At 39.2% G+C, this 17543-nt stretch overlaps 2 protein-coding genes and 1 non-coding gene across 3 annotated transcripts; all 3 read left to right on the top strand.

Annotated features, from left to right (window-relative positions):
- The first annotated feature begins 1739 nt into the window (after nt 1-1739).
- Nucleotides 1740-1955, top strand: LOC149834988 (small nucleolar RNA U3). Its single transcript, XR_016432848.1, has one exon. It is a non-coding gene; the product is annotated as a small nucleolar RNA U3 (small nucleolar RNA).
- Nucleotides 1956-3912: 1957 nt separating this feature from the next.
- LOC149834987 (gamma-glutamyl peptidase 5-like) lies at nt 3913-5306 on the top strand. Its single transcript, XM_090009499.1, has 4 exons — nt 3913-4239; nt 4359-4520; nt 4880-5047; nt 5187-5306. Exons 1-4 carry the CDS (start codon nt 3913-3915, stop codon nt 5304-5306), a joined length of 777 nt encoding a protein of 258 aa, XP_089865625.1.
- A 4485-nt stretch (nt 5307-9791) lies between these two features.
- On the top strand, nt 9792-10526 carry LOC149834986 (uncharacterized). Its single transcript, XM_090009498.1, has one exon. It carries the CDS (start codon nt 9792-9794, stop codon nt 10524-10526), a length of 735 nt encoding a protein of 244 aa, XP_089865624.1.
- Nucleotides 10527-17543: the final 7017 nt, after the last annotated feature.

Raw genomic sequence — 17543 nt, 5'->3', positions numbered from 1 at the left:
ATTTGAAGATGTCTCTGAACCTAAATATAGAAATTTTGAGGCTCAAGAGTGAAATTTAGGACTTTCTGCCAGGTTCAATCTTTAAAAATGACTATTTTGCCCTTCATTGCTTCTGGAGATCTGAAATGTGCCGATTAAAGGCAATGTCAAAAAGGTGAGTGAAAATTTGGGGTGTTTATAGGGAGGTGAGGGTTATCCTCACCCCATCGTGAGGGCTATAAATAGCCCTCATGGTGCACCACTTCCCCCAATCGAGCAAGAGGGAGAGCGACACAGAGCGAGGGAGAGAGACACAGAAGAATAAAATAAAATTAAGTAGCTTACCGGATTCCATCACCAGCGATGAGGTAAGCCTCTATCTCAATCTTCTTCTTCTACTTCTTTATTGTTTTCTCCTTTCTTTTCTGAGCAGGGGGGGGGGGGGGGGCGACAACCATGGTTGTCGACGAAGATGCAGAAAAAATAGAGGATTACAAGATAGAGAGGACCAGTCGATCGATGTCAGTGGCGGACCCCTCTGCCATAGACAAAGACAGAGAGGGCCAGCCTCTCTATATTTGAGAAGAAGGGGAAGACGAAAGGGCACCCCTTTCGCCTACCCTTAGGGTTTTAAAAAAGAGAGAGGGTCGGTCTGGGTGCGACCCGCACCGAACCAGGTCGGTCTGGGCATGATCCTAACCAAACCTATCGATCTGGGTCACACTCAGACTGAACCTGTCGGTCTAGGTCACACCTAGACCGAGCCAGCTTTTAAAAGAAGGAAAAGGCCAGTTCAGCCTGGCTGTGACTCAAATCAAACTGGGTTGGTCTGGGTCACAGCCAGACCAAACCACATGGTTCTTAATAAAAAAAAGTATTGGTCGAACCAATTATAGCTGAACTGGTTCTGGTTGAATCGGGTCTGAACCAAACCGGATCAGACTGAACTGGTTCAGTCTGACATGGTCTCAGATCCATTTTGATTTGATATGAACCAGAGTAAATATTGATCTAGTCGGATCTAGTCAATTTGGACAGATCCAAACAAAATTGGATCCAGAGAGATATGGGTCTGGATCTAGACTGACTGGTCTGGATCCATAACGTAACTAAATCTGGTTTGAATTAGTTCTGGATCTAAATCAGAACTGGATATGATTGGATCAGTTCTAGATCCAGATCAAAACTAGGTGTAGATCTAATGAGACAGTTCTGAATCTAGATCAGTAAAGGGTCTGGATTCAATTAGATAATTTTGGATCTAGATCATAAATAGATCTGGATCTGGTTGTGAGTTATTTTTGAATTATAAAAATAATTTAAAAATGACCAAAATACCCTTGTGGGTATCCAAAATCTATTTTGGTAAATTAGACAAAACTTCACACTTCAAACTCAAAATCGAGTGAGGTTTCATACGTTGAACTTGTATCATAGAGGAAAATCTGCCTAGCTACTAGTTTTATTCAGATCAAGGACACAAAAATTGAGGTCTCATGAGTCAATTTGGGAGGGGTATTTTGATAATTTTATCAGAATATAAGAAGTTTTGTGCATTAATACAAATATAATTGTGTAATGGACATGTCCTACTATTAGAGCTTCTTGAGAGTCGATTGTAACTAGAGCACAATATTCACACTCGAGGTAAGAGATATTATAAATAATTCTAGATGTAAATAAGCATTTTTACTTTGCTTGTTGTTATGAATTAACATGATTAATATGATAGCTTTAAGTATGAAAATGATATGTATAAATTGACCATACTTGAACAAGATATGTTCTATAGGTTGTACATCTGTATCCTTAAGTCTTAAGGAGACAAAGATCCAAGTCTGGAAGATGAAGCATGACCTCTTGACCTGAGCGTGAATGCCGACTGGGCGCAACCTTTGGGCTGTTTCAGTTGTGGAGGATTATTCCCTTGGTCGACTCGCTCGGCCAGGGAAGGTCTTCAGGTTGTCTGACAGACCCTCAATTTAACTCCGCCTGTGTATAACTGTTTAGTTATACACTGTCGGCTTCAAGCCCGGATAAAGGAGGAGGGTGTTACGACAATGAAGCCATACATGATACTTCAAGTACAAGGTTTTGATGATGAGCAAGTGGAATCAACTGCATTTCAGCTAAGGCTATGAAGAAATTGAAGAATTTGATGAAGAATCTTTGAAGACTAGTGTGCAAATGTTTAATTCATTAAAGTCTTAGATTCTTGTAAGAGCCTTACTTAGAGTGCATATTTAGGTTGCATTTCACCTTAAAAGTCTTTAGAAAAACTTTTCTAAAAGAAACACTTTTGAAAATCTTTTTAGAAAACTCTCTTCTTAAATTTTCATGTTTATTAGTCGACCAATAGACTTACCAGTCGACTAATCCTTTCGCGCCATATTTTCTAAAAAGTCATTCTTGTCAAATTAGTCGACCGAAGATTTTATCAGTCGACTGGACAGAATGTCTGTTTTCTGGAAAATTAGCAGCAGTCGACTAATGGTTTTATCAGTCGACTGAACAGAACATGTGTTTTCTGAAAAAAATTTAGCAGCAGTCGACTAATGCTTTTTATCAGTCGACCGAACAGAATGTTTGTTTTTCAGAAGTTTTTAGCAGCAGTCGACTAAAAGGTTTTTCAGTCTACTGATGATATTATCAGTCGACTAACTTTTCTCAAGTCGACTAAGTTTCAAAAATTCAGATTTTTAAACGGCTCGATTAACAGATCAGTCGACCGACGATAACTGTCAGTCTACTAATAACTAACTATTAGTCGACTAACTGATGTTTCAGTCGACTAATTTTGCCGTTTTCCTGAAACTTCAAAAAGGCGTGTCTTTTCATTTTTCAAACGTTTTAATCATTCGAAATGGACCGTTTATGCACTGGACCATGACTCTCAATTACATACCCAGCTCGAGTAGCAAACTGCACTTCTCAAGCTTAGAAAATACCATTGTCATTTAAAAACTAATAATCAATATTGTCAAAATCTTATCGGCTACCGAATCATTTGGCCAACAATTCAGGTGAATCGGCCAATCCCGAATCTCAAGTAAATCGCTAAAATATAATTAAAAAATATTATGTGTCAATCAAAATGTGACACGAGTTAAAATCATTAAAATAGTATTAAAAATTAATTTTAAATGATTTTTACATTTATTAAAAAATAGCCAATTCAGGTTAGTATGGCATACTAATGGGCGCACTGGCACCTAAACTGACAACATTGCTAATAATAGCAAAGAAATCTATCTTGTTATCATCACTTGAGATCAAGCGATATCTTAAGTGAATATTCCCTATGTGACACCACCAATCGTATGATTTTGCATTTTGAGTGTAGCTTGCATTCTACTGCTGTGAAGGCTAGGAATGCCGTCATGCGATTGGTTGATGTTCGGATCAGTTAACTAATCCCAATATATATATATATATATATATATATATATATATATATATATATATATATATATATATTGGGATTAATAACCATTCCTTACACGTGGACCTACTCAATCTAGCTCAGCCGGCCGTGCCTGCACAGGAAGAGGACACGTATGAGAATCGAACATTGACTGTCTATCTAGCGGCCAAGGCCTCACTACGCCAACCCAACTTGGGACAAAAATACCTTGAGTCTTGATATGGGAATAGGAGTACCGCAGTGAAATGCATACTTTGCCAGTTAATAAACAATGTAACACTCTCCAACATGGTTAAAAAAAAAAACAGAAAGAAAAGAGTAGGCATTAAACCATGACAAGGATAATTGAAAAATCCGAAGCATTTCTATAATTTAAAATGCAAGGAATGGATGCTCGCGGATTTCCTTTGTCCCCTAACTCTCTTATTTAAGATGAGGAATTGAGCTGTGTCTCATATACCCTGCCCTCATTGTTCTTCACTCATCAGAGAGAGAGAGAGAGAGAGAGAATGGTAGTTGAAGGAGCCATAGGAGGCAGAAGGTATGCCCTTCTGTTGGCCACTGAGGACTCTGACTATGTGAAGACGATGTACGGTGGCTACTTCAACGTGTTCGTTGAAGCATTCCGAGAAGAAGGCCAGCAGTGGGATCTCTTCAGAGTCGTAAAGGGTGAATTCCCCGAGTTTGAGAGGCTTCAAGAGTATGAAGGCTTCGTTGTGAGCGGCAGCCCTCATGATGCACACGGTAACCAACTTTGGATCTTGAATCTCTGCTTCTTGTTGCAGACTCTGGATGCCATGCAGAAGAAAGTTCTTGGCATATGTTTTGGTCACCAGGTTCCCTTCTATACTGTTTCTTGTTAATTTCTGAATGTTGGTATAATTTTTTTGGTGTATGCATTATCATTATCAACTTTGCTTGCATGTTGAGAGCCTTTCTCGATACCAATTTACAGGTTCTCTGCCGTGCATTAGGGGGTAAGACAGTGCGAGCCGAAGCAGGGTGGGATATTGGACTAAGAAACGTCATGATGATAGATGAATTGCCACCTTACAATTACTTGAATGGATTCAACATACCTCCCTTAATTTCAATCATACAGTGCCACCAAGACGAAGTAATCATTTTACTTCACAGCTTTTGTGTGTGTGTATATTAGTTGAACATCCACAGGAATAACTATCCGTGTCAACAAGGCTCTACAAAAAATAAAGATTTACTTAACTTAAACTAGCTTGCTTCTTAAGCAGACTATACTAAATGCTGATTTAGCTGTCACATGAGTGATTAAGTTGATCAACTTGTGTAAACCTATGTTATCACAAGCCAATGAGCAGCCAAAATCAAGTACATGACCAAGTCGGTGGAGTACTCTTGCAGGCCTTTTGAGTCTAAGGCATTCCCATGTCAATGGCTAATGTTAGCTCAGATCTTCAGCTCATGTGTAACTAGTAAACATTGTGTTTTGATTAACAGGTTTGGGAGATTCCTGTTGGTGCCGAAGTAATTGCATACTCTGAGAGAACAAGCGTGGAGATGTTCAGTCGTGGAGACCATATATTGGGGATTCAAGGACACCCTGAATACACTATGGATATTTTGTACAACCTTGTGGACCGCCTTCTTAACAACAATGTTATAGAGGTAAACCAGTTGTATGGCTGTTGCCCACATTCTAAGATTGAGACACGAGTTTAATATTAAGAAACTATTTCTGAATTACAAAGTTCCTCACACAGATATATGTATTCAGCTTTCTGAAGCATAATTGAATGTCTTGTAGGATTCCTTTGCTGAGGAAATTAAAACCAAGTTGGAGGAGAGAGAGCCTGATCGGGATTCATGGCTCAAGATATGCAGGAGATTTCTGTCTAGCAGAGTTGTTTGCGACTTCCTTGCCTAATGATTTCAGCATAAGAATAATGTGAGGACCTTTTATCGTCCAGCTATATTGTAACTCTCGTGTTACTATGTGTGTGAGAGAGAGAGATGTTGGTCCATAATTCACATATGTTTTACAAATCATTAACAGAAAGAAATATTAAACAAATAAAAACTTCTATTACTGCTTTAGAGGTGCCTAAAATGTGCCCAAAACCTTTTGAGAGATCCATCTTGATTTCAGAGAGGATGCTTGAACTTGACATCTGTTATGCTAGTGTCACCGGTTGGCTCCAAATCGTCACTTCATTAGAAATTTCATGGAAGCGCTTCTCCACTTTGTCATGAAAAAGAATAAGTGAATTTGTGCCGTTTAGTCCCCCAGACAAAAGAGAACCATTAGCAATAGTTTGCTTTTAATTTGAAGGGGAAAAACAATACCCAGCACTTGGGCAACGACTGCTAGATGACAATCAATAAATAGTTGGCCTAGCAGGTGTGGATGATTGATTAGAAAGTCCACATACTGTTAATTAAGGTAGACGTATCAATTGGGCTTAAGGTACTCGCCGATCACTGAATCTGCTTCCCTCTCTAGAAAGCTTATCAGATTAGGGATGGCAGTGAACCGGGGAGAAACCAGGCCTGCTTCGCCCCGTTTAGACCACGGATGGAGGACATGAAATGGGAGAATGGATCGGAGATGGAGGTTAAAATCAAAACCGGGATGGACTTACTCTTTCCCCCGCCCCGCCTTACCCTGCTCCCATCCCAGTTAAAGAATTTACTATTAAATTTTATATATATATATATATATATATATTACTAACCTTAACATAAAACCCTTCCTCTAACAAGCTACGTGAGTTCTCATTTCTCTCATCTCCTACCTCTCATTTCTCTAACGGTTGAAGGCGGCAGTGGCCGAAGGATAAAAAAAATGAAACCTACCCTGCCTCGCCCCATTTAAATCGGGAATGGAGGATATGAAACAGGAATGAACCAGAGATGGAGGTTAAAATCAAAACCCGTGCAGGTATGAAAAGCAAAATTTTGAGACGGGGCCAGGGTGGAGACCTTGTCCCTCGCCCAAGTCCACTGCCATCCATAATCAGGAATAAGCTTCTAGATTAATGTGGGATTTTAGCAATACTTTACAGGCTATTTTATCTCTAAAAATTAGTCGACTTATGTAATCACTTTTTCTTAGTGGACAGTACGACAAATTATTGATCTTGCCAACCATAGTGACAAATATCAGGATATTTATGAAAATCTCACGATAATACAAAACAACAACAACAACTACGCCTTCATCCCAAAACAATTGGGGTCAGCGATATGAACCAAAAAAGAAATTCATTTTGGGTCTTCCACATGAATCCTTTTCCTCCAATCATTTCTATCCAACGCCATGTCCTCGGTGAGGTTCAAAGCATTCATATCCTTTCCTATCATCTCCATCCAAGTCTTCCTTTCCGATCATTTTTCACAATGAAAATCTCACGATAATATCGTGAGAAATTGCCTAAAAGCTTAAAACGGTAATTTCTCACGAGATTTTTTAAATATTATGAGATTTATGAAAAAAAACATAAATACCATGATTTAAACACGATATTTACGTTTTAAATGGCTATTTATTGTGAAAAATGATGTGTTTTTTTAAAATAACTTTTATTAATATTTTCTTATAAAAAATATTTAATTAATTTTTTTATCGTGGAGATTTTGCCAAAAAAAATGCAAGATTTATGCAATTTTTTCAATTTCTCAAGAGTTTTTTGAAAGACTGGATTTTACCGAAAAAAAACGTTTGTCACTATGTTGCCGACAAAAAAAGGAGAGAGAGACGCTCTCAACAAAAAGTCCACGCCATTGTGGGAGCGTCTCTCTCTCTCTCATATCAGAAGGAATATTTATTGATTTTATCAATAATTTTGCGGCCCATGTATCGGCAGAGAAGATTATTTTATCTTTAGAAATTAATCAATCTACGTAAGAGTAATGCTACATAAAAGCTCTTTCTTAATGGGGGACTGACGACAAAACATGAAAGGCACTCAAATATACAATTCATTGACCTCCTTGCAGAATCTTTATAAGAGAAATTTATTGGTGATAAGAGAAGTAAAAAAGTGTTTGAAGTTAGTCATATATGAGTCAGTGATAAGAGAAGTAAAAAAGTGTTTGAAGTTAGTCATATATGAGTCAGTTTGTAATGACTTGACCAAGTAAAGAACCCTAGCAATATAGCCCACTTTCTAAGACTTACTTCATCAAGCCCAGCCCTTGTAAGCAAACCCCTAGTAATGCAGCCCACTTTCTAAGACTATGTAACTTTGTCAAGCCCAATCCTTTGAAGCAAGCCATATTAATTGACCATCTTAGCTAGACAAATCCAAGCCAAACCCAACATGGCAGTTAGTGCAATTGTGGTTGAAAACAGTTGTGTAAGTCCATTTAATCAGGTTAAGCTTGATTTCTCTAATCTGAAAGTTAATTTACACACCAATATATTTTTAGCTCATTCAATGAAGGCCTACTCTAGTTGTTGCCTAAGGGGTAGTCTTTAACCAAAGAATCTCTTACCTAAAAATTTCAGTGCCTATGCAGTTCTTGTTTGACTCAACCAACTGTTACTCGAGTAAAACAATTTGAATTTAAGACTTGAACAGTCACTCAAGTGGGTGCAGGAATCTTTGAATTCCAAAATCAACCCTCTAGGCTTGACCTGAGCCCCACTTGAGTTGCATCAGTTTGCCAAGACTTGAAATATCTATCTTAACAATAGAATGGTTAAGGAAAATTTCCATTTAAGGGTTAACATTTTGGCCTTATAATTCTAAAAAGTGACCACTTTTTTTCATGATATGGGCCTCAAGTTTTCTGGAAACATCCAAAATAGAGACCTACCCTTGCCATTATCCATTAGCTCAGGTTAAATCTCAGCTAAATTAAATCAAATGACAATAGAACCTTTCCTAATCAAATGACCAAAATACCTATCCTTTTTTTTGGACAGAGAAAGCTGGGGTTAGGCAGACCCCTACCAGTTATACCACCATATACCATTGGGATTCGAACTTGTAACGTCCCAACAATGAGCATTCTTCCTTTTAGAAATTCTCGCATAAGACGGTGACTGCTAAAACTTTGAAAGAAATCAAGGCTCCAGTTAAAAAACGTGAGAGCACTGTAGTTCATGTAGCCGGCAAGCCGAGACAAGACCGTTAACAAAAATTAAGTTGAACACGAATAAGGGGTGCTCCGCTCGGTTCAGCTCATGAAAGCTTGTTGAATAGAAGAAATAGAAGTTAAGTGCAATACAACAACAACTCCTTCATCCCAAACAATTGGGGTGGGCCATATGAACCAAAAAAAAAAAATCATTTTGGGTCCTCCACATGAATCCTTCTCCTCCAATCATTTCTATCCAATGTCATGTCCTCGGTGAGGTTCAAAGCCTTCATATCCTTTCTTATCATCTACATCCAAGTCTTCTTAGGCCTACCCCGACCTCTTTTAGTTAATAGAAGTTAAGTGCAATGCTTATCATAAAAAATAGATTTGTAGAGTTGGTTACAGGTTTCAGGTTCAAATCCCACCATTCACAACATCAATTTTATGAAATCTTTTTACATGATCAGCTCATGGCTCAGCTCAGCTGACTCGAGCTTAATTGACTCGCCTACCTACAAGCACAAGCCAAGCCCGAGCTGACTTAAATGGTAAATGAGCCAAGCTTGAACAAGATAGGCTTGGTTCGTTTACCAGCCCTAATTGTAAGGCCGAATTTCACTTCCTCCTGCACGATTCTATAGAGGCCAAATCAGGGTGCCACTAATTGTGTCACTATTATGACTGAGGTGGTAGCCCATGTGGTAAGCGGCGTCTTGTGCCAAGATGAAGGCCCAGGTTTGAATCCCTTTGCCACGTAGGGCTTAAGAGATATCTAGTAGGGGTCTACCTAACCCCATCTTGCCTTTAAAAAAAAATAACAATAATTGTGTCACTATTAAGATGCCCTGAACGCCGTTGATTTCTAAATGAACAGCACCCAAAGTGGGATAATGAGAAGGATAATCATTGCTTAGATAGGTCTCAGTGCCTCACCTTTTTTTAGGATTTTTTCGGATGCCATCCATGCTCTACATGAACAGCTTACAAAGAGTTGTCCGAATTTGTTTTGGGATTACCCTTTAACGGCATTACTGTCAAGTGTGGGTCAGGTTTCACTCATCCCTTATGTCATCCTAGTTTTTGTGGATGTAGGCATAGCTACTGAACCACGTACATGGGTGTGTATTTCTTGTTGCAAATCGTGATGCTGCACTTCTCACAAATCGTAACAAGGGACTGCACACCACTTACAAATCGTAACGTGGAAACAAGGAGCTGCGTATAAATCATGGCACTCCATCTTTACAAATCGTAACATGGTATTAAAGCAAGCTCTCTAAAGTTATCGTGATCGTTGCTTCTTATGGAAGAAAACAGAGACGGTATGACGGGCAACAATGTCAACTCTTCGGAAAGTTCGATCGACAATAAGGTTGGTTGTTTTGAACAACATCATTTGATTAAAATCACAAATTCGCTATTTTTCGGGATCGACTACCTCAGTTGGGCAAAAGCTATTAAACTTTTTCTCAGTGGTAGATCCAAATTAGGATATATCACTGGGAAAAATGTGAAGCTGAAAATCTCAGATCCTGCCTATGAGAAGTGGGAATCTGAGAATGACATGGTTATGAGCTGGATGTTAAATTCGATGGACCCAGCCATAGTCAGAAGTTTCTTGTTTATGAACACCGCAAAAGAAATCTGGGATGTGGTTAAAGAAATTTATGGCGAGCAATTTAATCTCGCGAGGGTATATGAACTTCAACTAGAAATTTCTAAATATACCCGCAATGGCAAGCCCTTTAGTGTATACATTGGAACACTTAGAGGAATGTGGGATGAACTGCACCAATATCGTCCTCCTACCTATGACATCCTTGAGAATAAAAAAAGATTTGAGGAAGATATGGTTTTTAAAGTTCTGGCAAGTCTTGGTCTTGACTATGAAAATCTTCAAAGTCAGATTTTGATGACAACTCCTTTACCATCATACAATGTTGTTTGCACCATGGTCCAACGTGAAGAAACCCGCAGAAAGATCATGAATCCTAGTCATAATGACAAGGAGGAACAACCAGAAAAAATGGTGTTTCAAGTCGATTTTAAGAAAAAATAGTTTTTAAGTGAGACATCAAATTGTCCTCCTCAAGATCAATCCAAAACTAAATTAAAGCTTAAGTGCTCTTATTGTAAAAAGTTGGGACATTCCAAAGATCAGTGTTGGGATCTTGTGGGTCGTCCTAGTCGTGGCGAGGAGACAGGTGAAAAACAAGATTCGGCAAACTTTGTTACCAAAGATGATCTTACCCTATTCTTCCAACAAATGGCTAAAACAAATTTAGCGTCTACCTCTCCCATCAAAGATGCGTCTGCTGATCAACAAGGTAAAACATGTGCTCTTCTCTCATGCTTGATAGAAAATGAGTGGATTATTGATTAGGGGCCTCTAACCACATAACAAACCGTGATGACAACATGATTTGTTCTAAAAAAACTGTCTACACTGCCGATGGATATGTCATGACTGTCACAGGCACAAAAAATATGAAATTCAATCAAGACCTCGAATCTAAAGTTCTTGCGGTTCCTAAACTTGCAACTAATCTGCTATCTGTGAGTAAGATCACAAAAGCTTATGACTGTTTGGCTATTTTTTCTTCAAAGGATGTATTGTTTCAGGACAGGAAAATGAAGAAGGCGATTGGTAGAGGCATTGAACCTGATGGTCTATATTTTTTCAGTCCTCCATAACAGACTCTTCTATGCTGCAAACAATCAAGTAATATATGTCATCTCTGACACTCTCGTCTTAGACATGCTTCTGAAAAGATCATTAAGTTAGTATTACCATAATTGAATAATGATGGTTTATCTTGTGATGCTTGTGAATTTGCTAAAGTCGCTCGGCTTTCTTTTCAGAACTCGTCTTCTAGAAGTAATGAATTTTTTGAATTAATTCATTCTGATGTATGGGATCCTGCCCCTGTAGACTCTGTGTTTGGATTCAAATACTATGTCAGCTTCATTGAGGACAAGTCTCGAGTTACGTGGGTATATTTCCTTAAACATAAAAATGAAGTAGCCAAAGTCTTTAAGAATTTTTATAACCTTGTGCTTACTCAATATGAACACAAGATTAAACTTTTAAGGTCTGATAATGGAGGAGAATATATTAATGAAGTCCTTGACGAATTCCTAAAGCAACAAGGGATAATGTCTCAAACCACATGCATGGGAACTCCTCAGCAAAATGGAGTTTTCGAAAGGAAAAATTGGCATTTACTCAATGTTGCTAGGTCACTCATGTTTCACATGAATATTCCTTAGCCTTATTGGACATATGTCATTGCCACCGCATGTTATATCATAAATCAGGTTCCAAGAGAGTTTCCATCAATCATCTAAAAGTTTTTTGTTGTAAATGTTTCGTTCATATGCAAGAAAAAATTTGAAATAAACTTGAGAAAAGAGCTGTCAAATGTGTTTTCATTGAATACTCCTCATCAAAGAAGGGTTTCAAATGTTTTGACCCTATTTCAAAAAAAAATATATGTATCAAGAGATGTATGTTTTTTTGAAAATGAACCTTATTTTCAGTATCCCAATGAGGGGGAAAATCCAAGTTTCCTACCAGAATGCATTTTACAAGTTCCTAAAAACCTTGATAACGTGTGCAGCCCAAATAACCGGTCAGAAGTTATTCTTGAGTCTGGTCCATCTTATTCAAATTCCTATCCTACAGACTCTGATGCTACTTCCAACCCAAGTCAGTCCATAATCAACCCGGTTCAAGAGAACTGTAATATCAGGAAGTCATCTTGTTCCACTAGACCACCTGTTAGACTGAGAGACTATTATTCCTACTGCACCTCTTAAACCCAAATAGTTCATTCTATAGATCATCAATTGGACCTATCAAAATTATCTGTGTCATATCGTTCTTATCTGGCCAAAACCTATACTAATCGTGAACCAACAAGCTTCAAAGAAGCGTATGAAGACTCACAGTGGAAATCGGCCATGGATGATGAACTCAAAGTATTGCTCAAAAATAATACATGGACCTTATTTGAGCTTCCTCTAGGAAAGAAAATAGTGAGATGTCATTGGGTATACAAAATCAAATACAATAGTGACGGATCTGTGGAAAGCTACAAAGCCAGTTTTTATGTTAGTTGTCACTAGCATACCGCAACCCTCTGAAAGTGCACTAGGATCGAGGCAACGAGCACGAGAGGGGAGGTGAATAGTGCTTTTAAAAATTTCTGCGGAATATTGAATGATTTTGCAAATCTCAAAGCAAACACACAAAGAACACAAGATTTTATCCTGGTTCGGTCTAACCCGACCTACATCCAGTCCCCAAGCAAAACCCGCTTGAGATTATCCACTATCAACCTTGTTAACTACAAGATCACACAGACCATAATCGGTCCCACTTTCAGTAACAATCCTACTGAAAGCAAACAACTCCTTTACACCAAGGAGTCCTTCTTTTTACAGAAAAGAAATAACAACTTACAATACAACCTATGAGCCTTCCTTTTGAATGCAAATGAGATGCAATTGGCTTTTGAGGTTGTTGAAACACTCTACTCACGAATTTACTATCTCTCAAAGTGATTTGAGTGAAAAACTGAAGTGAAAATATCACGTGAGTGAGAAAACAAATACTTGAATGAATAGGAGTGAAAAGCAATAAGTAAATGATTCAAATCGATTGAATTCTTGTGCTTTTGAGTGTAAAATGCACTCATATTTATAGCTGAAAGTTTTCCATACGTTGAGAGTATGAAAGGGTGTCAAGCCTCATGCTGTGTCAGGCTTCATGTCTTGCTATGGCTATCCAAACACTAAAAGGATTTCCTTTGAAAGTTCACCCTGTATCTGGTAGCTGATTTCTTATGCGATGGTGTATAGAGAGTGATATACCGCATCTAAGTCTGATTAGAAATTACCAGCCAACATGATCTCATAACCATAAACATATCAGAATCCACCTGAACGGATCCAGATCCATGTTGGTCATATCTGACCCATCGACAACCAGTAATCCAGTATCCAAAGGGATCGAGCTCATAGTGTCCAAAAAAAAGTGAAAAGAGTGGTCCTTTGTAACTGGCTAGACTTAAAAAGAGATCCAACTGCTCGTCCACTAGGATGTGATTAATCACCTAGTGCGATCATTCTCCTTTTTCTTAGGGCTGTCCACGGATGAGTGGAGGTGGGCACGAATCCGGTTGGCATGTGACCCGGCCTGCCTGACCTAAAGTGAATCGACACGGGCCAGCCAAGCCCAATTAGGTCCATGAGCCTAATGGGTGGGCCGAAAGTTGAACTTTTGGCAATGGGCTGGCCTGAACCAAGCTCACCGGCCGTTTTGAAAGGCAAGCTGGGATTAGGCAAACCCCTACCAGAACAACAGCCGCCCGATGTGGCAGAGGGATTCGATCATGAGCCTTCAGCTTGACACAGGACCCCATTTACCACATAGGATACCACCACGGTGATAGACTAAGCAGACTTGTTATCTATAACAATTTCTCTTTTTTTTAGCACATTATGTTTCATTTAGGTTGAAATTAACGTCAATGTTTCACAGTTGGGAGATATTTGCAAAGAAACCAAAGGCAGGTTGCATATCATGTGATTCAAAATCACTTGATGATTTCATCTCATTTTATTCGAAATCACAGAACAGACAATGTGTTCAAATCACACAAAAAGCGAGTAAAATCACTCCAAATGTTATTTCGAGTCATGTGAGAGATTCCATCTCCCATTTAGTTGCATGCGAGAAATGGGACAAATGTTAATCGTCCGTTCACAATTGTGATTCGAGCCTGACAAATGTGTCCCAATTTCAACGAGAACTTACCAACCCTGGCTCCGCTTGTCTGGCAAGAGCAGCTAGTGCACGTCACCTTGTGTTGCGACGTTGCAGGTTCAAAACCCTATGGTATACTTGTATAACTGGTAGAGCTGTAGGTCGGTAAGACAGCTAAGTAGAGAGGCTGCCTCCTCCTTTTGTAGGCTGAGAGGAATCCTTCCTCCTTCTTTCTCTTTCGATATGGGACTATTAATCAGACAAATATATCATATCATTGCACTTCATTACCTTGCCCTAGCTAAAACCCTAAAACCAGTCTCTCTCTCTCTCTCTCTCTCTCTCTCTCTATATATATATATATATATATATATTCTCAGCTTGCCAAAATATTTTTCAAAAAAAAAACTCTTTTTTTTTCAAAAATATCCTGGGATATACTTTTACCGAGGGTATCCAAAGATTTGTACCTCAAAGTTGACTGGACATAGGACATCTAGGCATGACCAGAACTAACCCGTCCAAATAGGTCACAGCCTTGGAGGTCCGACCAAAGTGTGAACCGGCCTGCGCCTTGGTCCCAGAAGTATGGTCCATTTTCTTACATGAATCGTATATGATGTATTAATTGAATCCTGATCAGGAAATGCCAGTCTCATCCAGGTCACATACATTGCGACTCGATCTATGATCGACACTACACGTATTGACCTGGACCCTTCTAGACATGCGCTACTTTTAGAAGGCTTTATGACACTGAGTAAAGATCTGACCCATTTGATCTTGCTCTACATTTGTCAGCTCAAGAAATTCTGTTTAGAATCCTATCCACTACCCAATGACAAAGATAAGGCTGATTGGTAACCGACATGGACCAGGTTAAAGGTAGAATGGCTGTTGAGACCCAGATTTTAGGTAAAAAATGTACAATCATAATGCACGTGATTCTCATTCTCTGCTGAGAATAATTTAAGCAATTGTGGGGGTCAGGTTTTTTGGAAGTTGACACGTAGCATCTTCATCACTCGACATGTTGTTTTCAAGAAATAAATGTGGGTCCTCCATCTTGGTAGTTAGACTATCAAGCTTTAACATTGGGTCACTTTATATATATATATATATATATATATATATATATATATATATATATATATATATATATATATATATATATATATACTACTGTTTATTATGAATACGATCTAGTTGAAAAATCATAGGTTCAAGTTGTATCTAAGGATGGCAGTGGACCGGGGGAAAGCGAAGCCTCGCCCCGTTTGGACCGGGGATGAAGGGTATGAAACGAGGATGGAGGCGGGGACACAGGTTAAAATCCATCCTCCGGTCGGGGATGGACTTACACTTTTCCCCCTCCCACCCCATCCCCGCCACGATCTCCACCTAGCCCCGCCCCGCCCCGCCCCATCCCTAGTCGGTGCCATAGTAAATATTTGATAAGGTGTGCGGCATTTTGCAATTACACCAAAAGGAAAGGGGGACCTCCGAAAGTATTTTTTTTCCTAATGAGTGTGGGAAGAGGGCTCATAAGAAGAAATCCCACAAAGGGCTCGAAATCGAGAGCCTTCCTCTTGCTTCACTGCCCCAATTCTTCCACATCTCGCTTCAAGGGTTTCTCTTTCTTCCCATCATTGTATCTTCCATGCCTCCACCAGTTTTCGACACTCCTTGCCCTAAAGGACAACACCCATTTTCTCGTTTCCTTTCCAACTACCTCTTCAACGCTTGCTTCTCATGAGGTAATGTGGTTTTCTCATCACCACCCTTTGTTTTCCCACTCCTCTTTACGACGATTGTTTTCCTTTCAGTTCTTTTTGGTTTCTTGTGCTTTGAAGAAGATGGGTGTTGCTTGTTATGACTATTTCTTGTTCTTTTATATTGTATTTGATTGTTTTTCTCCTGCTTGGAAGCTAACTCCCAATGGGTTTTTGTTCAATTTTATGTTTTTTGAAGTAATTGTAGAGTTTTCTGTTTTTCTCTTGTGGGCTTTGTTTTCCCGGAGCAGACTAAAGATGGGAGAAGAGGGATGTGGCGAGGGCGGGGGGCGAGGCGGGTACAAGAAGGGGGTGGGGATGGGGATGGGAATTCATATTTTGAGGCAGGGCGGGGGTGGAGGTCCAAAGTCTCCCCTGCCACGGGAGATGGACCGAGGATGAAGGTTACATTTTAGAGACGGGGCGGGGGTGGAGACCTTGTCTCCCGCCCTGCCCCGGTCCACTTCCATCCCTAGTTGTATCGATGCAAGATGTATTTAACATGGTTTGTTTGTAGGGATCACATTCTAGATCATCCCTTTTCATTATAAAAATATAATTTTTTAAGTCATGAAATTTTGGTACATTTCAGGTTGGTGATTTTTAGGCAATCGAAAAAATCAACCATCATGTTTTAAAAGTAAAGCCCAAACCTGTTTTCAACTAAAAAAATTAGGCAGATAACATCTATAATGTTAGATATACAAAAAAAATGAAAAAATGTGAAAAAACAATGTTTTCTTGTTAGATTATTGCATGTACAAACAACCGTAGAAAATTTGTATCATCACTTTAGAGCCAAGTTCCAACAAAGGATTCCAAGTCACTTTATCATGAGAGATTCAACTATGGAGTTTCCCTAGAGTTTTATATGAATCTAGAAATCCCTTGGCCACGTTCCCAGTTCTTGAGAAACAAACAAAAGAAAAAGTAGCGCAGAGAGGACCTCTGAAGGCTGGGTGGTCTTGTCCTCAACCTGGAGTTTTACCTATGAGGGTGGTAGGCTCATTATGTGACCTGGTTCTTGATGAGGGTTCCTTCGTCATCGAGAGAGAGAGAGAGAGAGAGAGAGAGAGAGAGAGAGAGAGAGAGAGAGAGAGAGAGAGCAAGTTGGTTGGGTGAACCCATGAGTAGGGCAAGTTGGTCACCACGCAAAGTGGCGTCAGGTTCACAATTGGGTTAGTTCTAGACTGGTAAGAGGTGGCCAGGTTGGGCCTAAGCAAACTTTTGAGAGAAACAAGACATATATATTCCTTTGAGGTGTGTTTGGATTCATGGAGTTCTGTGGATTAATAAGAATCCAAACCCTTAAAAATTCTACCATAAAAAAGTGTGAGAAAAAAAGGATTTTTGATAGAATTGGATTCCACTTTAACTTAATTCCATGAATCCAAGCACAACTCAGCAAATACTATTATTATAGATGATGATGACATATTCCTTAACTACAACTATTCAAAGTCGGAGCATCATCATCTTGTGTAACGACCCGATCCGGGGCCTCTTGAGCCCGGGTTCGTGGACGTTAGTTCCC

The sequence above is a fragment of the Nuphar pumila genome, chromosome 6 (genome assembly GCF_984573655.1).
Source record: "Nuphar pumila chromosome 6, dmNupPumi1.hap1.1, whole genome shotgun sequence".
In the NCBI taxonomy this organism is placed as follows: Eukaryota; Viridiplantae; Streptophyta; class Magnoliopsida; order Nymphaeales; family Nymphaeaceae; genus Nuphar; species Nuphar pumila.
Note: the sequence above shows the minus strand (reverse complement) of the source record. Positions and strands in the feature narration are given on the sequence as shown.